At 38.0% G+C, this 22,469-nt stretch overlaps 1 protein-coding gene and 1 long non-coding RNA gene across 2 annotated transcripts in view; one reads left to right on the forward strand and one right to left on the reverse strand.

Annotated features, from left to right (window-relative positions):
• LOC127529643 (uncharacterized) overlaps positions 1–22,469 on the forward strand; it is a 744,809-nt gene that overhangs the window by 627,293 nt on the left and 95,047 nt on the right. The window lies entirely within an intron of this gene.
• Positions 18,115–22,469, reverse strand: part of c4b (complement 4B (Chido blood group)) — a 104,606-nt gene continuing 100,251 nt past the window's right edge. Inside the window, exon 41 of the mRNA XM_051933689.1 lies at positions 18,115–18,518. Within this exon, the coding sequence (XP_051789649.1) occupies positions 18,377–18,518 (142 nt within the window). The 3' untranslated portion in view covers positions 18,115–18,376. The remainder of the gene's footprint in view (positions 18,519–22,469) is intronic.

The raw sequence follows: 22,469 nt of genomic DNA on the forward strand, positions 1-22,469 counted from the left end.
AAAGAGAACCCTCAATGTCAGGATGCAGTAGATGGTAGACTTCTTATTTGTAAAACCAGTCGATCACCCTTCCCTTTCCAGATAGGGATGACAACTGGTAATTGGCAAGTGTAATTTTCCAAAAAAGATACTGAATCAAAATTTTCAGAAAGGATTCACACTGCACTTGTAACAACTGTTTTGCATCTGAACCTGTCCCAACTCCCACCAGTTCTGCCTATTTTCCTTCGGGCCACTCATTTCTGCATACAGAAAACCAGCAATAATACATGTGTACATACCAGTCAGTTGGGATGATGCCTGTCTCCCAAATGGAAGCAAAAATTGCTTGCAATGCCAGGAGGATAGCCTTACCACCAACCTGGAGAAGTTCACCTAGATAGCACATATCCCTGCAGCCTTCCCTACCCTCAGCTGATTCACCACCTGTGCAATCTCAGTGAGATTGGGTAGTTCATAGATAATTGGAGGATCAGCATCAAGAACCATGAACCCAGAGATACCCATTGTCCTGGCCAGAGGATCACCTTTGAACAGCTGCTCAGAGTAGCCATCCCAGTGGCTCACAACTGCAGCATCATCTGTATGGACCATTCCATCTATCAGACCCTGGTAGAAATAACAGTATGCAGTATTTGAATATAAATAAGGTAAATAGTAACATGTGGTTCTAAGAATGTTTCTTATGTTAACTTAATAGCAGATTTCTCCCACACTGCAATAAACTGGCCAGGCACAACATGGGTTTAATTTAATTAGGTATCTGAGGAAACATTTATTTGAATAGTTACTGACCTCAGCAGAGAGGCAGGCAAGTTTGTAATGCGGTAGAACAACCAGATAGCATTCTCCTAGGAACTGACAGCAAGAAAAGTATTAAATGTGGGAAGTTGTTAATTCTCAGAATTTCATTAGTACAGTTTAGAGTTTTTATATTTTCACTGATTTTTTTATTAGTAGTTGTGATCAAGTTAAAACTGACCTGATTTGATCAATCTAATTTCTGGAATTATTACTGGCATTTTTGTTGTTTTAAATTTTTATTCCTTTTCGTGAGTGCCGCCATGTTGTTGATAGCAACTGCACCATTTTTAAACCATTGCATACATCCTTGTGTTTGATTTTTGAAATCAAAAATAGCTCCATTTACACTGCAGCTCTACTCCTATTTGTTAACTCATATGCAATACAGATCTGTTATTATTGGAGTAGTGTAATTTGCCAAAAAAAGATACTGAATCAAAATTTTTCAGAAAGGATTCACACTGCTGTTGTAAGAACTGTTTTGCATCCAAACCTGTTGTTTGGGCCACTCTGTTCTACATACAGAACATCAGCAGTGATACATGTGTTCAAACCAACAGCTCTGAACTTTCATTTCAACTTTGTCTTCACTGACATCACAAGCTTACGATTTCACAAACATTCCGCACTGAAACAACATCAAACAGAGTAGCAACCAGCATTTTTCTGACAAAATTGAGGACTATGTTTGGGATGAGCATCTGTGCTCCTATCAGATTTGGATCAGTCGCAAAATTAACTTGGACAGTCATACAAAAAAAATCAGAAATTAGGCAAAAATCAGGATACACTCACTTTTAGCTGAAGTTTCAACTTACCCTTAAAAGTTTGGAAAATGACTGTTTTATGTTCAAAAAACGGGATCCAAAAATGTTAAATATGTGAAAAAGGTAAATATGGGAACATTAAATTGGAGTTCCATTTTTCTTTTCAGGGAGAGCCCCTGCCTCTGCTATTGCGGAGGGGGCTACAAATTTTCTGCAACACCAGCGAGGCTAGGGTTGTGGACACCAGCCCACCCACTGACACATACAAGGCCAAATTAGGGTTGTCATCTTGATATTGGAGAAAATAAAGAGACATAAAGAGAAGGGGCTCAGGAATTGAACCTTGGATGGGGCACCAGTCCTTCATTTAGTAAACTCACATACACATATTAGTTCAAGCATACAAAGCCAAAGTATAGCAGACTACCCAGCATGTCTTTGTGATGTGGAAAGCCATTTGAATGGGGAGAACTTGCAAATGACACATACAGTATATGGTGGCAGAGCTTGGAATTCAAGCAAGTCTCCCATATCTCTAAGGCAGCATTGCCACCCCACTTGAAAGAAATGAGGATCAAAAGCAAAACATATGCCTGAGCAATTTTAACAAGACGTCTTATCACTTGAATGTGCCTGCAAATTACTGAAATACGTGTCCCCTGAACATTGAATTATTATTATTTAAAAAAATCAGAGTTTTAAGCACTCCTCTTTCTGTTTTTCTGGACTTAATCAGGCTTTTCTTATCTGTCATGTTTAATCTTTACAGAATTTTACAGTAAAGGAGTCACTGTAATTTTAAATATCTAACATCTGTAATAATTATGGAAGATATTATGTAAAATACAAATTAAGAGTTGCGTTCCAGAAAGATGGATTAATCAGTTTCCCCTTCTTTGCTGTCCAAGTCCACTTCTGGTAGTTGACAGTATGTCTACATTGAAGACATTAATCATTTTAACAGTCTACAGGTGCGGCACATAGAGTTCTGTGTCTTTTGTTTTATTTTTTTCGTGAACGTTTTTGGAGATGATCACAGAGTTCCATAAAGATTTTCATTGCCAGGATGATTGAATGAAACTGATTCCTTCCATAAGGTATATAGTCCGGCCATAGAAAACATCAGTGCAGTCCCTCATACAGCTTTTCTAACCCTTTCAGTACTGAACATACAATCGAGAAAGCGGCAAAGTTTGTCTTTTAAGCCAAATGGCTGCTATGTGCACAATTGGAGAATGAGACTCATGAATCCTTAGTTTAGTCTATGCCTGCACAAGAGGATTTCTAGAGAGACTAAGGTTGATCGTGCAGGCTGGACAGAACCAATTAAGTAAGTGTAGTCCCTCCCCAGTAACTGATTTCATAAATAATCTTAGGTGAATGGATAGCTTACGTTGAAAATTAAGAAACTATTCATTGTGAATATTGAGTCACATACAGATAGATAGATAGATAGATAGATAGATAGATAGATAGATAGATAGATAGATAGATAGATAGATAGATAGATAGATAGATAGATAGATAGATAGATAGATAGATAGATAGATAGATACTTTATTAATCCCAAGGGGAAATTCACTTTTTTTTGTTAACTAACCCTAACCCTTAATAATACACACTATGAAAATTTGATAACAAAAACAAATGTGTATAAGCAATGAGTACAATAAAGTCATTGAAAGAAATGGAAGAGTGCACTTAGTGCTACTCCAACCAGGGGCTGAATCCACTGTCTTTGTACCATTTGCACATCATCTATATGGAGTATTCCAATTTCCTTCCATATCGCAAAGTTGGGCATGTTAACTAGAATGGCAACTCAGAATTGTCTACTCTTGCTTCTTGTAATGAACTGGGACCAGTGATAGTAAGGAAAATGATGGATGGGCATCAAAGAAAATACAAAATACATAACCACAGTACTATGTTATATGGGTTGGAGACGGTGGCACTGACCAGAAAGCAGGAGACAGAGCTGGAGGTAGCAGAGTTAAAGATGCTAAGATTTGCATTGGGTGTGACGAGGATGGACAGGATTAGAAATGAGGACATTAGAGGGTCAGCTCAAGTTGGACGGTTGGGAGACAAAGTCAGAGAGGCGAGATTGCGTTGGTTTGGACATGTGCAGAGGAGAGATGCTGAGTATATTGGGAGAAGAATGCTAAGGATAGAACTGCCAGGCAAGAGGAAAAGAGGAAGGCCTAAGAGAAGGTTTATGGATGTGGTGAGTGAGGATATGCAGGTGATGGGTGTAACAGAACAAGATGCAGGGGACAGAAAGATATGGAAGAAAGATGATCTGCTGTAACAACCCCTAATTGGAGCAGCCAAAAGAAGAAGAAGAAGTAAAACCTATTCATGCAAGAGTTAAGCATAAGACTATGCTTTGCTCAGAGCCAGTAAATCCATTAGGCAACATAGGGTGCTGTCATCTGAAGGGCACCATTTATGAAAGTTAAGGGGGGGGGGGGGTCGCGGTTTGGCCATCATTTGTGTTCTCTGAAGGGGTGCGCACTCCGGACACCAAGCAGAACCACTATCGCCATCTAACTCTGATGATACTGAGTACTGAGTGAATGACTTTTATTTAAGAAAAAGTATGCACACTCTGTATACTATGGAGCATGTCCACAATATATGCACAAAGGGTTACACATTATGGATACCAAGGGGGAATCCAGCCCGAAGAGGACATCAAAGTCAAGGGGTGATATTCATCAACCACACCTAGGGCTCCAAATAGGCTTTAACCGACACTGACATTTATAAGCTTCTTTTATTTTATATTTCTGGACTGATTGTTAATGGCTTATATTGCCCTACTCCAAACCAATTCCAGGAGTGCCACCTCTTCTACTAAATTAGTGATTTGTTATTCAGGAAAGAATGTGTCTGGTAAAATCAGGCACTCACTTCAGTCTGTGCTATGGCTGGGGAAAGCCCATTTTGGTTTTTGCTTTTATTTGTGTTGCTTACTGAGAGATGATAAGCATAGATAAAGTTAGGATGGCGCATATGCCAGTTTCAGATTGCAGCGCACAATTGTTAGTGCTTATGACTCACTGTCTCCGGCATTTGAGTTCAGCTCCTGATGGTTAATATACAAACAGACTTATTTGTGTGCACCTGTTGTCTCTGGGTACATCCAAAAGACATTCATGCTGGATTACATCAAGATTCTTACTTGGCCTAAAATGAGTTAATGTGGGTGTGTATGTAAGTGTGGTGAACTTTTGTTCCAATTATGCTTTATGCTTGATAGACCCCAGCTTTCCATGATGCAGTAATAGAAAAACTGGAATCAAATACGGACAGATGCTTGGCATTGTTCCTTTGCTATTGTATTCGGCACCACTGCACTTGTGATCTTCCTCTTTATGCAATGTGCACTGCTGATGAATTTAGGTGGGGTAAGATCTATGCAATTTAAAAAACAGAGTAGCTAAACAATCTCCTTTCTGCTTCACAGAGTCAGCTTGTACTCTGTAACCTGTGCTGGTGGTGCCACCTACTGGAGATTGCTTGGCTTGTTCCTCCTCTAGAGGAATCATTCACTCTTACTGACTTGGCTATAACTCTCAAAGCTTTTTGTGTAGATGCCTGTGTAACTTAGTTGAAAATATCACACCTGGGGTTATTCCTACAACGAAAGATTTTTTTGCTTCTTTAATTTTTTCTACTCCTAACATTTACATTTTTCATTATTTACATTTTTGTTATTTTAATGAAGCCATTCATTGTTCTAGTTCCAAAGAAGGCAAGCACCTCTTCACCTAATGACTACAGACCAAAGGCACTTACATCTCATATCATGAAGACCTTTGAGAGAGTATATGAGTACTCTTGTGGTAGGCCTATCAAACAAAGATTGTGGTGGAGGATGTAATTATCTATCTGCTGTGCAAGGCTTATTCTCACCCGGACAAAGCTGGAAGTCCTGTGTTGATTTTGATTTTTGATTTCTCCAGTGACTTACCTTCTAGCCATCCCTGTCAAGTAGTAAGCTCAGGAATATGCAGGTGGATGAGCCTATGGTGTCCTGGATAATGAACTGTTTGATGGGCAGGCCACAGTTTATGAGACTCAAAGACTGTGTGTCTGATATGGATGTGAGGAACACTGGAGTACCACAAGGAACAGTCCTGTCTCCATTTCTCTTCACTCTGTATACCTCAGACCATGAATATAACACCATGTCACGTTACTTGCAGAATTTCTCAGATGATTCTGTGCTTATGGGTTGTATTGATAAAGGGGATAAGACAAAGTATAGGAGTCAGGTGAAGAACTTTGTTTCTTGGTGGAAAAATAATTGTTTGCAACTTAATATCAGAAAAACCAAGGAACTGGTTATAGACCTTCACACCACCAAAGAGCCTCTATATCCAGTTACTATTCAAGGAATGGATGTAGAGGTGGTGCACTCCTATATGTATTTGGTGGTCTACATAAATGACAGGCTGGACTGGTCTTGTAACACAGAGGAACTATAAGAAAGGGCAGAGAAGGCTGTTTTCCCTTATGTGACTGTGTTCCTTTAATATGTTAAGAGACGTTTCTTCACATTTTGTACAGCTCTGTGATGGCCAGTGCAATTTGCTACACTGTCTTGTTCCAGGTTCAGTAAGATCAGTTTAAGAGAGGCCCACAAAATCAACAAGCTAATTAAAAAGGCACTCTTGACCTGTTGTAAGTAGTAGCCAAGGAGAGAACTAAAACAAAACTGAATGCCATTATGAACAATACTGCACATCGTCTGTCTGACACACTATGACTGAGGACTTTCAGCCAACAATTTATTCAGCAGAAGTGTGTCAAGAAACTCTGATGGGGCTCCAGTATACCAACAACAATACACTTGCATAATGCCTCACTGTAACTGGGGATGCCAAGTGAGAAGTTTTCTTTCTTTTTACTTATTCTAGTGAATATTTGAGATGGATTTGTTGTTTGTCATAATATAATAACATTGTTTATTTAATTATTTATTGATTCAGACTCTATAAAAAGCCAAATCTCCCCCATGGGACAAATAATCTATCTATCTATCTATCTATCTATCTATCTATCTATCTATCTATCTATCTATCTATCTATCTATCTATCTATCTATCTATCTATCTATCTATCTATCTATCTATCTATCTATCTATCTATAAACCATCACACAGGATCCAACTAAGGAATCATAGTCTCTTTTTCTGTAACTTTGCACTAATCTAAAGTTACTGTATTTAATATCTAATACTGCTACGCATCTTATCATATTAATCTTTTAATTTTCATTCCCAAAGGTTCCTGAATGTTGTCTTGAGTCATACAATGTGATTTGATTGCTGGGGTGGATAATCATTGCATCAGCAGCATAGTAAAGCTCATTAACACAGCCTGATGAAAAATCTGCATAGCATGTCAATGGGAGGAGGTACTGTTTTAATTAACAAGATTCATTGTGGTCTCCAATAATAAAGACCATATGTCATCGCTTACCCCTCCTAGGATTGTGACCTTGGTGAGCTAGATGGCCTTGCATACCCAGTGAGCCTTTAGAGTTGCTCTGCCAGATTTCTTGTAGTCAAGCTGCTATGAAAATAAGAAAAATGAGAATTTCATCCAAACAGGGATGACAGGACCCATTGCTGGAGACAGATCACCAGTAAGCAGCTGATGATCAGAATTGATCAAAAAAATCTTTGCGGTGCCATCATGTGGGCTCACACCTAAAAAGGCAAAAGAGCTCTGATCAATATTTACACAAACTACATCTTGGGTGTTTTTTCATAAAACATGTCACTATGTGGTACTTGGCCTCTTTAAATACCACTAGCTCTAAATCCAGGCTTCTTAATTGACGATGATCTCTACTATCAAAAGAGAGGCCCCTGGGAAACCATGAGGATACTCAGGCAGAGTTGCCTCAATTTAACACTGAACTGTGAAGAGCAAAACCTTGTTGTATGGCAAGTAAGTACTAGTGCTCAGAGTAACCGGATTTAATGAAAAACTAGTGAGGTCAGTGGTCAATAAGATACCACCTACTGACTCTCTAGTTTTATACACATGAGGAATGTAAGAGGTTCCAGGTATGCCAATAATGGAACAAACATTCTGACTGATCTGAATCAAAGTGTTCCTGAGGTGCCCATGGGTGGTCTATGATAAACGTCATTTTCTAATTCTAATACAAATGTGCAAAATGGCTGTTCTCACCAACGTGAGGAACCATTGACCTCAACTGGGTACTGGAAGGAGTACTTTGAGAAGCTCCTAAAACATGGGTGTCTAACTCAGCTCCTGGAGGGTTGCTGTGCCTGCCGGGTATTATTCCAGTTACTTTCTTAATTAGTGGCCAATTATTTAGAAATACTTAAGGGGAAAAAGAAGGTTGCTCCATAAAAGGTGGTGGGAACAAAAGTCTGCATCACTGAGTCCAATTTTTGTTGGTATTTAACTCCATGGTTTATTGGTGCTCCCATTCTGCCTCTGCGTTCATTTCCACAACTGTTGATCTTCATTTTTCTAAGAGCACCATTAAAATGTTTTGTGGACCTGAGCAGATCAACATTAAAGAGACCTTCACCTTTCATTATTTTCAGATATACAGTAGTATGACTGACACATTTTAGCTGGTCATCTGTTGGCTTCATTTTGCATCTGTTTATTGTATGGCTGCTAATTATGGAAAAAGAAGCAAAGAGTCTTAGTGTTAAATAGAAAATCAATTAAAATTAAGACAAAAGAAGTTGATTAGTTGGAAAACATTAGTCACTAATTATAAAACAGAATGAAAAACTGCAGCTAATGCAGTCTTCCAGGATTTTAGTTGGACACCACTGATGTATCCTATGCTGCTGAAAAATGCTGATAACCATAGGTTTCATACATGTTGATCATTGATGAAGATGCAATAGTTAAGTTATTAGTTAAAATATTTCACCAACATCCTCACCTAGGTCCTCATCTTAGACATTGGCATGTAGTCTCTAGAGTCACTACTTGACAGGGTAAAATAATCCGCCACCTAGGAGGATCCTAGCACAGCCATCCGCGCCCATGAAATAAGAAAAGGCAGTAGAGGTATTGGAGTTGGCCCCAAGAATCTCTCATTGGAGACCATAGCCCATTTGTGCAGAGGCCAGGGACAAGTGAAGGAGTTTGGATCTTTCTGCAGGTGAACCTCAGAATATGGCAACTGTTGCAGAAGATTGTGTCTGCCACACTCAGCCTATTTTAACTGCAACATGTAGCTGGAGAAGCAAATGAAGAGTATGTGATGTGAGTTTAGCAGTTGTATGTTAATGTCATTTAATATTTACACAACAGTATAAGAAATTTGACAAATGAGTAGAGACCATTCAGTCTGTCAAGCTCAATTGTTTAGCTAATAGATAAGCTGTCTACATATCTCATCCAGATACTTAAAGGGTGTAAAGTTTTCTGCTTCAACTTCATACCTCGACAGTTTGCTCCAGATTCCTATAACTTTTTGCGTAAAGGTGTGCTCCCTGGCTTGCGTCTTAAATCACTTCTCCTTAGTTTCCACTGGTGTCTTTGAGTACGTGATTAAACACACATATGAAGTGTTGATTTGTCGCACTGTGTGAAATACCCTGTTGTAAATGTGGTTTCCTGTTAGTGCTCCATGGTTGACTAGGCACTGAAATCATACTTTGGTGGTCTGAAATAGAAAATTAACTACAGAATTTGATCATATATAACATGGATATCTTAAACAGATGAATTGTTTCACATACAGATACACCATCTGCAAGCAAAAACCATGCTGCCTTGTACATCTGACTGGAATTATGCAACAAAGCCAATTTTCTTGACACATACACTATGGGGAAGAGTAGAAGTAATTCCCAATCACTTGATTTAGTGGCCCTGATGCTTGCTTCAACAGCAGTGAAGCTATAAGTTGAAATGTCTTTGTATGGGATATTTTTATTGCTTTCTTTGAATTTTTAAAAAGTAAACATAATATTTACAAACATTTGTTCTGCACAAAATGTTGTTAATATCATCTTTCTACAGACCTGTGCTGGAGCTCTGGTTAGTTTAGAGCACTGATGGCAGAAGTAAGTCATTTCAAACTTAAAGCAGGCTAAAATAACAGTAAACACACTTACAACAGCGATATGCTTCTGAATTTATATTTAAGCCAGGCAATGAGCACTGACTGACTTCTAACACTATAGCATGTTTTTAACAATTATTTTCAGGGAGTTTCCAGTTTTTATTTTGAAGCTTTCAGTAGAGGTTTAATTAGGGGCTCCTGTACCCCCTGACAAACTCCACTGTGTTTTTCCCTGGTTGTCACCTTGAATAATGAAGCTGAAAAGAGGCTACGAAATCTAACACATGTCTGCTGTTGATCGATGATTTGCAAGTGCCATGTTCCTTTAAGTCTCTCCATGTCTGTGTGGGTTCTTCTACTGACCCCCTAGTTTACCTCTCACCTGCCCAAAGACATGTGTTAGACTGACTGGTGAGTCTAAACTTTCTGTGTGTAAGTCAAGTCTGCCTGGATGCAAGAGTGGACTGGCATTCTGTCCCGGGTCGGTTTTTACTTGTACCCAATGCTGCTGTGATTGGCTATGGCAGCTCATAAACCTTCAGTGGATTAAGAGGTTGAGTTGTAGTTGTTATATTTTGATCATTATAATTCATATATATTGTATATAGTGATGTGACTTTAGCTTCCCAAGGCCAGCTTAAGATTTTTATTGATGGGCTTCATCACATTCTTTCCTTCCCACATATTATCAAAAAATTACAAAGAGTTAAAAAAAATGAAAAATTGCCAACTTTCTTAGTTTTGGGAAGATGATCTACCATTCATGAACTTATATTACAGATCGCCTGCCAATTACTACATTGCACTAGAGCTCCTCCTTCATTATTCAACTAAAATATCAAATGTTTGGCACAGATTTTCTAAGGCACTACTCGCTATCTTCCCTTCTGTCTCCACTCCATACAAGCTACAATTATTTAGTTTAATGGCTTTCCTGTGTTTGCAATTTTATTAAATTAGATTTGGAGACAGCACTTCAGGAAAGTATCCATTGTGTTGACAGAAAAGAAAAAGGACAGTTGCTCTTCACATTTCAGCTGGTTATTAGACTTGATAGAAAGGAAGAAAGAACTCTGGAAAAGTTATCAAAGGATTTGTGTGGTGACTCATACAGAAGAAGAATAATTTGCATTGGACACGTTCTTGGTGCCTTTCTGAGAAGACAAATTGTACTTTCATAATCACAACTTTATGCACAAAGAGAATACTTTCAAGAGACATCATGTTTATTCATGTTGTAAGCATCCTGCTTTCTCCCTGTGATTAATGACAAACATACACTGAAGCCCGGGGCACTTATTAAAGATCTTTTTTAGTATAGAATTACCCAGCTACAAAATTTTGAAACTTCTGGAGATGTCCTTGCAGGCTTTCTAATGGATAATGTATCTGTTCACAAGTTGTCCTATTGAATTGTGAAAGTTTAATGATAACATGCTTAAATGGTAAGCAGGTTCGAGAAACCCTAACAGAGCAAGTGCTGCTACCCCCTTTCTCACTCCATTTAAGTTTTCCCTGTATAAAGTCTCTTTAACCACCTTCACGTTATGACTATAGCTTTAAAACATAAAACATTTCACACATGAAAGGTATATAGTCAGTAAATCCTAATGGGTTTCTAAGATAATTATTAAGCTTCCACAATATGTCATCCAGTTATTCATTTCACAAATGTTTTCAGGAGGTTCTCTTCCCTTGTATGACTCCAGTGTTTTGGTCAAATATTTTTGTTCTGAAAAAAAAAAGCTCTTTAAACATTATAAACTATAAACGTTTGACTGCCATTCAAACCAGTAATGTCTAGGTGCAGCCAAGGAGTGGAGGGTGTTCAGTTTGGTGGCCTCAGGATCTCATCTCTGCTTTTAGATAGAATTGAAGAGTCGAATAGTTTGGGGGAGGAACGATCTCCTCAGTCTGTCAGTGGAGCAGCACAGTGACAGCAGTCTGTCGCTGAAGCTGCACCTCTGTCTGGAGATGGTACTGTTCAGTGGATGCAGTGGATTCTCCATGATTGACAGGAGCATGCTCAGCGCCCATCGCTCTGCCATAGATGTCAAACTGTCCAGCTCCATGCCTACAATAGAGCCTGCCTTCCTCACCAGTTTGTCCAGGCGTGAGGCGTCCCTCTTCTTTATCATATTTTTAACATATTTTTGCAAATGATGTGGTCAGTCATGTTTTCTGAATAGAATTTCAGAGTTGCAATAACATTGGCACTTGAAGTGCACCAAATTAGGAAAAGTCAGTGAAGGACAGGGCCATAACATGCACCCTGAAGAAATAAATAAAGATTTAAATACACAAAAGAATTTGCCATGGGCTGGGACACTTCTAGTGTTAAAAGTAAAGAGCTGGTTTAAAATGGTGTTTTTAGATTCTTAGCAAAAACCACACAGCATGGTCATAGAGCTCCTCAACAGTTACTTGCAGATTATTTGAACTTTCTTTTAAATGATTTAGAAAGCAAAGTGAACACACTACATCCCCCAAACCTTAACTTATACATCCTGTAAGATATCCTGAAAATGAACTTCTAATTTACAACAAACTCTCAAAATGCAATATGATGATAGAGGTTTGTCATGATTACGAACATTTTTTAAATCTTCTCCAAGATAATTTCACTTATTTCCTTGTTTTTCCCAGTTGGAGGTTTTGCAATCCGTAGAATCCATTTCTGCAATTTTTTTTTTTGAGGTTGTTTTCTATGACCTAATATTATTTTGCATCTTGCCGTGACACCATCTTGTTTTTTTTATTTTGTGATGGGATTACGTAATGTTTCTAAATGAGGCCCATACCATAATGATTTTTTCAGTTCTGCTCTGGTCTACTCTAAAAAGTTCCATCCCATTTCCACCCATTCTTGTTCACTTTTTCATGCTTCCATAAAAATTAAATCCCACATGAATTTGGCACAGGAAAATCTAGAAGGGAAAAACAAGAAAACAATACTCCAAATAGTATTATTGTACACCTGTCTTTACAAATAACCCATTTGAAAACTGTTAATGAGATGTCAATACATTATCTTTTTATTTATTTTTGACTGTGTGCACTTTTATAGTGAAACAACAAAGATTAGAATATTGGTGATTATTGTAACAGTTAAACAGCTAGAATATATTGATTTACTTTATAAGAAGCAATTTTTTCAGAGCTCCATCTAGATTTTTACTGCCATTTCTGAACTACATAAATAAAGTCTAACCTCCCATGTCTACTCAGAACTCTTAAATTTGATTTTTCATCACAAACCATTGAGGATACTACAAGATTTCCACAGGAATGCAGATCTCCAGTTTCCTGTAACTACAGTACCAAATAACAACCAGGAGTGGTTAGACATGGTGTCTCAGTTGTAATTGTAGCATTGTGCACTTCCTGGTTATTCAAGTTTCTAGATAAAAGTTCTTATAAAATTAAGTGTTATGTGTAGGATTAAACAAGGTTTGCATTATATACATGTGACTTTAGTTTCTCATTCTCAGTTCGTATTTTGGGTTTAATTGTTTGGTTTTCTGCACATTCAGTAACAACCCTGCTAATGTTTTTGACTTTCATTTTTGTCTCCTGCTCCAGTTCTTTCCTGTCTTTTTTCCAGCAAGACAAAGGCATAACTGTGGTCAAGATGCTCCACATTTTACTTATTGAATTCTGCCATCTCTACTCTACTGACATATAATTTCCTACCTTTTAAAGTACCTTTTGGTATTTTAATACTATGTACTTATTGGGAAAAACTTTCTGTGTGTTTGCAAATGTTTCTAAGTGTACCTTTCCTGTTTAACCAAGACGTTCTGTGCCATCTATTTCCAGCACATTTACCATGGTGATTATAAGATCATAATGGCATTTAACTTTTAACTGTAGTATTTATATATTAAAAGTTGTTATTTAAGATTATGTTTGTCAAAGACTTTTAAACTTGATAGATATTTTGGGACCTTTAGGTCTATAAAGATATAGAGCGTGTTATGGCGCTATACTATTTATCTGTATGTTGATTGGTCTAAACTAATGTATTTCTTAGCTGTGTTATGGAAATGATCTTGGTTCTATAAACATAATGCTCTCCAATACTTACTCAGTCTTGTAAAGTGACATGGGGTGTTCATAGGCAGGGCTCCCTTAGACTTGTTAAAATAAAGGACATCCATTTTGGATACGTTATGTTGGTGATCTTATCAGTAATTTAAAGAGAATTTTCCCCAAACAGTAATCTTTACTACGGTATAGCCCTACCATTAAGTATATTCCTGAAACCAGAGAACTTAGTAGATATACAATTAAGTTTGGCTGGTCCAATCAGAGGCAACATATGTACTATACACTGCAGCAGATAACATTACTTCTATTCATCTATTAAACCCACTTAATCCTCTTCAAAGTCATTTGGAATTGATGTTACTCTGGCAGCATTAAGCGCAAAACAAGATCAGCCCATGAATGGGGATGCAGGGCCATCTCAGGGATAATGCTACTTTAAAAGATAAAATTTTAAGCTTGCAGCTTATTCATGTTTCTGAACCTTATTCTACTAAAAGTTCACTTGATGTAGGAGTTTGAGATAATGTTCACTATGAAACGTATTGCACTACAGTACATATTTGATATTCTAACTACAGTGCATCCAGAAAGTATTCAAAGCGCATCACTTTTTGCACCTTTTGTTATGTTACAGCCTTATTCCAAAATGGATTAAATTCATATTTTTCCTCAGAATTCTACACACAACACCCCATAATGACAACGTGAAAAAAGTTTACTTGAGGTTTTTGCAAAAATATTAAAAATAAAAAAACTGAGAAATCACATGTACATAAGTATTCACAGCCTTTGCTCAATACTTTGTCGATGCACCTTTGGCAGCAATTACAGCCTCAAGTCTTGTTGAATGTGATGCCACAAGCTTGGCACACCTATCCTTGGCCAGTTTCACCCATTCCTCTTTGCAGCACCTCTCAAGCTCCATCAGGTTGGATGGGAAGCGACGGTGCACAGCCATTTTAAGATCTCTCCAGAGATGTTCAATCGGATTCAAGTCTGGGCTCTGGCTGGGCCACTCAAGGACATTCACAGAGTTGTCCTGAAGCCCCTCCTTTGATATCTTGGCTGTGTGCTTAGGGTGGTTGTCCTGCTGAAGGATGAACCGTCGCCCCAGTCTGAGGTCAAGAGCACTCTGGAGCAGGTTTTCATCCAGGATGTCTCTGCACATTGCTGCAGTCATCTTTCCCTTTATCCGGACTAGTTTCCCAGTCCCTGCTGCTGAAAAACATCCCCACAGCATGATGCTGCCACCACCATGCTTCACTGTAGGGATGGTGCCAGGTTTCCTCCAAACGTGACGCCTGGCATTCATACCAAAGAGTTCAATCTTTGTCTCATCAGACCAGAGAATTTTCTTTCTCATGGTCTGAGAGTCCTTCAGGTGCCTTTTGGCAAACTCCAGGAGGGCTGCCATGTGCCTTTTACTAAGGAGTGGCTTCCGTCTGGCCACTCTATCATACAGGCCTGATTGGTGGATTGCTGCAGAGATGGTTGTCCTTCTGGAAGGTTCTCCTCTCTCCACAGAGGACCTCTGGAGCTCTGACAGAGTGACCATTGGGTTCTTGGTCACCTCCCTGACTAAGGTCCTTCTCCCCTGATCGCTCAGTTTAGATGGCTGGCCAGCTCTAGGAAGAGTCCTGGTGGTTTCGAACTTTTTCCACTTATGGATGATGGAGACCACTGTGCTCATTGGGACCTTCAAAGCAGCAGAAATTTTTCTGTAACCTTCCCCAGATATGTACCTCAAGACAATCCTGTCTCGGAGGTCTACAGACAATTCCTTTGACTTCATGCTTAGTTTGTGCTCTGACATGAACTGTCAACTGTGGGACTTCATATAGACAGGTGTGTGCCTTTCCAAATCATGTCCAGTCAACTGAATTTACCACAGGTGGACTCCAGTTAAGCTGCAGAAACATCTCAAGGATGATCAGGGGAAACAGGATGCACCTGAGCTCAATTTCGAGGTTCATGGCAAAGGCTGTGAATACTTATGTACATGTGCTTTCTCAATTATTTTTTTTTTAATAAATTTGCAAAAATCTCAAGTAAACTTTTTTCATGTTGTCATTATGGGGTGTTGTGTGTAGAATTCTGAGGAAAAAAATGAATTTAATCCATTTTGGAATAAGGCTGTAACATAACAAAATGTGGAAAAAAGTGATGCACTGTGAATACTTTCCTGATGCACTGTACATACCTGATTACTTGCTTAGCTATACTGTTACTACTATGCAGAAAATACACAGTGATAATTCATAGGTACATTAGATAAGCACACAATCACTGAGTAATTGTGACATAAGTGCACAGTTATAATGGATACTAAATAAAAGCATCAACAAAGTTCACATTGAAATATTTATTTTAGTAAATATTTTCAAATTGCATTCTTATCTTAGGATGGCTGCTGTTTTTAAAAATACTGATTTTATAAGCCCCTGCGGTGGGCTGGCACCCTTCCCGGGGTTTGTTCCTGCCTTGCGGCCTGTGTTGGCTGGGATTGGCTCCAGCAGACCCCCGTGACCCTGTAGTTAGGATATAGCGGGTTGGATAATGGATGGATGGATGATTTTATAAGATAATCCAAGGCAACATCTTGAGACATTTCAAACCAGGTTTACTATATACATATTAGGCATGAAGCTCATCTCTTGGACAGATTGATATTGTGACATCTCTTGTTGCCACACAGAGAGCTGTGAAGAATGGGAAAAAGGATTGGGGTGTGGAACCTGGGCAAATCAGTTTTTGTGATAGCACAGGGTATCTCATTAGGAAGAGTTGAGTGATAGGGTGAGGGTTAAATACCAGAGTATAAAAGGTAACAGTTTACACCAGAAGGAAGAGGAGTGTTTTTAAAAGAAAGCAACAGGGAAGTAAAACAGCAGGCAAGAAGTGACCCTTTGACCCAGGTAATGGGAAGTGCAAGTGAAGTGCATCACTTCTGTCACAGCATTAGAAATAAATAAATGGCAGCTGAGAGAGAGGCTCCTGTGTGGCTTATTTAGCTAGGTCCTCACAATATATCTCTCTTTTTTTTCTTAATAGAATATATTGCCCTCAAGTCTCTGACTTCTATGTGGCCATGTCTAAAAGTGGATGTAAATCTTGGTGTGAAACTAAAATTAATTACTCTTTAAGCGTTTGTTTTAAATGATGTTTTTCACAGAGCTGATCATGTGCACACTTAAACTTTATTTAGATATACAAACCTATTTGCACCATAAATCACAACACATCAAAAACTTTACAGATCAGAAAAGGGTGACGGTGAGTTGAACAGATGTTTTTTCAACATGAAAACATCTGGAGTACCCATCATAGCATTGGCAGCTGTACAGATCCCCCCTTCCCATCCACACCTCAACAGCAATTTGGTTTGTTGTCTGATATTTTCTTTGTCTTTTTTGAAATGGTACTAAGCCCCACAAACTCTTATCCATAAAACTGTCTGGGAAACAGAAAAAGACAAATGTGGCCCGGGTTTTATGCAAAACTGTGTGACACTGGATGCTTAGTCTTACTGCAGAATAATATGAGTTCTGAATCTCCACCCTTGAGTCCGAGGTGAGGTAATGCAGAGTTGGCGTCTGTCGCTGCATCCCTTCACAATGACTCTTCAGCATGCCAGAAAATTGTGTTCATGGAAAAAATGTATTTCGTTATGGTGCTAGTGTCTCAAAGGACGAGTCTTAAAAAGAGGCTAATAAGTGAAATCAGGGAGGGGTGCTGTCACATGTGCATTTCCATAAAATTTTAATTATCTCTTACACGCAGAGTGTGTGCTCACAGTTTAAAAATCTGTTTATTTGGGCACAGCTCTGTATGAAGGCAAGCTACATTCAAATACTAGAAGTGACTTGGCTAAATAACAATGGGCTGTTTACAATGTACTGAACGGGAATCTCAGATTAAAGAGACATACGAGTTGAGCAGTAGTAACCAACATCCATTAATAGTTAGATCTTTGCTCACACTGAAATACAAATCAAATTTCCTTCAATAAAAAAATAGCTCTGCAATGAAATAACCAGTTTTCCTGAATGTAAATTAAAATTTAACCTATACTCTAACTCTAATTATGAAAGCATTGCTGGTATTGTGCTTGATTAGATTCAGATAAATAAGGAAGAAGTAAACATAATCAAAGAGTCCACACCCATGGGTATAAATGCATGTGCTTTTAAATTCAATACTAAAATATCGAATACAATCACTGTAGTCTGCTGAATACTTTTTAAAACCGTAAGAGCACAGAGCCCCCAAAAATCTACACTTGAGCATTTATAACTGAAGTCATTCACTACACTGAGCTAAGATGTAATGAAAAACATTTGTCAATCACCTCATCCAAATAGACAATATATTTTGTAGAGGCAAAACAAAAAATATCATGAATACCCAAACTAAACCCAAAGCAATTTTTATTTATTGGTAAGCAAATCATAAAAAATGAATACCACAAAAATTCTCAGAGGAATTTTATTATTGCTGAAATGTTAATATTTTTTGTTCAGGATGTGCTATGTATGAAAAAACTCAAATAAATTGTTTATCTTAAAATTAGATCTTTCACATGGTATTTTTTAACAGATAACAAAAAAAAGTCCACCAATGTAGGAGAAAAATATGTTGTATGCTGCAAATAATAATTGTTGGTACCAGCAGCTCAGACTGTACAACCACTGACTTCATAGTAACTCAGAAAGGTCTTCATTCCTTCACAGAAACTTCGGTAAGACCTCCCTTTGCATTTTGATTCAAGGGGAAGCTCCTCAATCCAAGTATTGGCATTCAACAGATACTGCATGCTGTAAACAAAACAGAAAGAGAAACTGATTTGAAAGAAAGGTAAAAAGCAATAGTTTTCTTTAGACAAACTGGACTTTACAGTACTGGCCATAGTATTGGCAGGAATAAAGATATGGCATTTCAAAAATGGACCAAAATTATGAAAGCCTTGTACAATATAATCTAACATTTTATTTACCTTATAAATCACATTCTATACGTTGCATAGACAATGTAGTAATTTTCCTAGACAATGCAAATGTACTATTTTGCAATGGAAAACCTTTTCACTTGATGTTTCCTATAGGATAGTGTAATATATTAATACTATATAATATGTATTCTTTTTGCCTTCATGTAGCACTTTGCAGTTATCTACATTAAGCTGCATTTTCTAAGTGTGCATTTAGTTTTTAAGTTTGTCCAGGCTTTTTTTAATTACTTATGCTCCTTCTTTTTCAGTGCTCTTCCATAAAGAATCTGGCTTGTCAAAAGGAAAGTAAAGTGAAGGATGAGCAGGATATAAACAATAGTCAAGTCAAAATTTATTTATGGAGCACATTTAAGGCCACAGAAGTGGTTTCCAAAGTGCTGTACATGAAAAATCTACTCTCTCTCTATATTTATATACAATCCTAAGCCTAAAAGTGCAACGGTTTTGTGCAACGATTTAATGTGACGTTTTTATGTCACGTTTTTTGTCACACTTTAAATCAGGCTTATTTTAAAACCTACATATATATGCTTGGTATCATTCTTTTCAGAATCTATCGAACATTAAGGTGATGTTGTTAGATTTTCAGATTCTTATTCCGTTTTTAAATTATAAACTAAAAAATATCAAGAACTCATGTCCCGCGAGACAAGACTTTGTGCCAAGAGATTTAACCATGCCCAGGGCCGAAAATAAAAGACAAAGAGTAGGACAGCTGCTGTACAGGCTTTTAAATGTTCAAAGTGCCGCACAAGATGCAGATCACGTGGCACGGCAGCAGCAGCAAGCCAGCAGCTGATTGAGAAAAGAGGAGGTAAAAAAAAACTGTATTTGTTTACCATAGTATAACCATTTAAGAGGGTGTAATCACAATATAAGTTTAATGTCACTGTGCTCTGTACAAAAATCCACTTACATGTACAAGCCAGGCCAAAGGTAGCACACAGGGGCTCTCAGCATTTAGAACTGCTAGGCAAGCATTTGAAGAGAGAAAGGTACAACTATGAAAATGGTCATTGTACTATTTCTGAATGCTAGAGATGAAATTGAATCCTCTCCTGCCCTTGTTTGGAACCTAAGTAAGGGCCTGCGCGTGGAGAAGACAGTATAAAAGACTTGGACAGCAGCCAAATACTTTGAAGCCGACGGATGGATGGGTGATATCGTCATCCGTCCTGAAAAGCCTTCCAGCACAGTGACAAAAGCTGGCAGACTGTATAGATCAAGATCCCACCTTGATAAAAGTATTGTCTTGCTATAGGCTTCCCGTCTGTAATGCCGCATAAATCGTCAGTAAAGAAAGCTAAGTTATTTTCTCTTATGTGATTTTTACCGCCGTATCACTATGGGAGGGATATCGCCTTTTAATATCATATCTATATAGTTTTCGGTTACTTAAAATGCCACAATTACAAAATAACTTATTCCAACTAGGGAGGTATCACCCCCTTAAAGGAAACAAAATGGCGTAGTCGGCAGGATTGTGGCTAAATTAATAACTGTATCATATTTATAATGTATTATATATATATAAAATATGCTTCTGATAATGACGGCATGGAAGGTCTCGGTCAGATACTGAGGGTATCGGGATGGTCGAGCATACTGTCATGGACTCCCATGACCGAGTTACCCTGCCTTAAAATGCCTGGCCCTAACTTGAATGGGGATATTAATTAATCCCGTGAAAGTACAATAAGGCGGGCTTGTAACATGGGCCACAGTGCATGGGGCAATAATAAAAAACAGATAGCTGCTGGTAAATTGTAGCAGTTTCTGCTAATTACATTATGCAGGTTGGACTTAAAAGTCCAAAACATGATTACAAAATGTGGGAATAAAAGACGAAACTAAACCAGACAAAATAAATTGTAAAACAACAGTTTTAAACTTATAGACACGAGACTGGTTGTCCAGAATAAAGTGAAACGGCACCCGAGTGGACAACACAGATTAATCAGCTGCTACAAAGTCCAAAACTTGCCAGAGAAGTAAATGCCGTGTTGGGGAACACTGTTATTAAAATAAATTACATTGTTAGCCATTAGGAACAGTATTTTGTAAAGCTATGAAGAGCTGCGCGTTATTAAGAGTTGATGCATGCAGGCATGCATTTACCTTATCGTCTGACGAGTCATGCATCCAGCGGGTCTGGCAGTCAGTTACTTAAAGGTGGACAGTGTCAATGCCGATAAAATCCATAAAGGCTCGCTCGTGCTCACTAAAATAATTGTAGAAATCTTTAATGGCATAATAGCAGCCAGATCCAAAATACACGATTCGTCCGCATGCTAAAAATGCAGTTTTATGAGTTATGCAGCTGTTGCTGTGACCAAAACGTTAAAGGTTTTGGCAAATCCCCACCCCCCCAAACACCTTCGCCTATACTGTTAAAGTATAGGCAAACACACAGAAATTATTGAAATCGTCTTATAAGTATTGTTTATACAAACCTACATTATAAGCTAGTGTTTAAAAAGAAACTGTAGACAGTGTACACAACTAGCACTAAAAATAAAAATAAATAAATAAAAAAGAGCTCTAATTGGAAAAAAAATTATCCATGTTCATTTGGTTTTAACTTTGCAATGACAAGTATGCCTCTGTTACCTTCCTGTAAGTACTGGCCATACTTTTAAGAAGGTATTAATTGGATAACTGCGGAGACAGTTTCTCACATGACAAAGAAATATAATTATCGATATGTATAATTGGGTTAAAGTAAATAAAATGTCTCCACGTTTGTTAAAAGCTTATCATAAATGTGCAAAACATTTTTCCTTTCAAACCCTGATCAAATTTAAAGGAAAAATGCTCTTTTTATAATAATAAATGAGATAAGCAGAATGTGCCTGATGTGCGTCAATGAAGGTTGTGTATTTTAGTAACTATAAAGGTAAAGATTATGGTGGCGCAGTGGTTAGCACACTTGCCCGGCGATTGGAAATAAAGGTTCAAGCATGTATGTTTTCCTTGTTGAGTCAGGATGTTCTTTGTGACCGTGTAACTTTCAGCATGAAATCACTGTGATTACAGAGGGGGTTTTGGAGAAGCAACTGCGTCTACTTGGGGTGCCCTCCTTTTCACAATGTGAGTGGCAGAGACGTGAAGTGGCTGGCGCATAGCGCAGGCCTGGGGGTTTGGCGAGCGAAGCGAGCAGGGGGAGAACCCCCTAGTAGAATAAATAAAATCAAAGATTGATAGATAAAAATTAATAAAAAGAAGTAAATAAAAATAACAAACCATTAACAAATAATAATTACCAGCACATACTTGTAAAAATACATCATGAGTGACTAAAAACCAAGGAGAAAAAATGTGTTTTCAGCAAAGATTTAAAAATTGAAGTGGTAGGCTGTTCCAGAGCCAAGTAGCAGTCACCACAAAAGAACAATCACCCCATTTTTTTCGCCTTGATCATTATAAGGCCAGTAGCAACTGGTCAGATGATCTCAGGGATTAAGAAGGGGCATAGGAGACAAGGTGGTCAGACAGATAAGCCAGGTCCAGACAATTTAAACATTTAAACATGTACAATAAAATTTTAAAATCAGTTCTCAGATGCCAATGAAGTGAAGCCAAAATAGAAGTGATGTGCTCACGCTTACATGACCCAGTTAAGAGCCTCGCAGCAGAGTTCTGGACCAACTGCAAGCGAGAGAGAGAAGAGTTTAACTGACACCACTGGTGCAATGAATTACAATAGTCAAGATGTGATGAAACCATAGCATGAAAAACTTTTTCCAAATCAGCAAAA

This window comes from Erpetoichthys calabaricus, chromosome 1 (assembly GCF_900747795.2).
Source record: "Erpetoichthys calabaricus chromosome 1, fErpCal1.3, whole genome shotgun sequence".
Taxonomy (NCBI): Eukaryota; Metazoa; Chordata; class Cladistia; order Polypteriformes; family Polypteridae; genus Erpetoichthys; species Erpetoichthys calabaricus.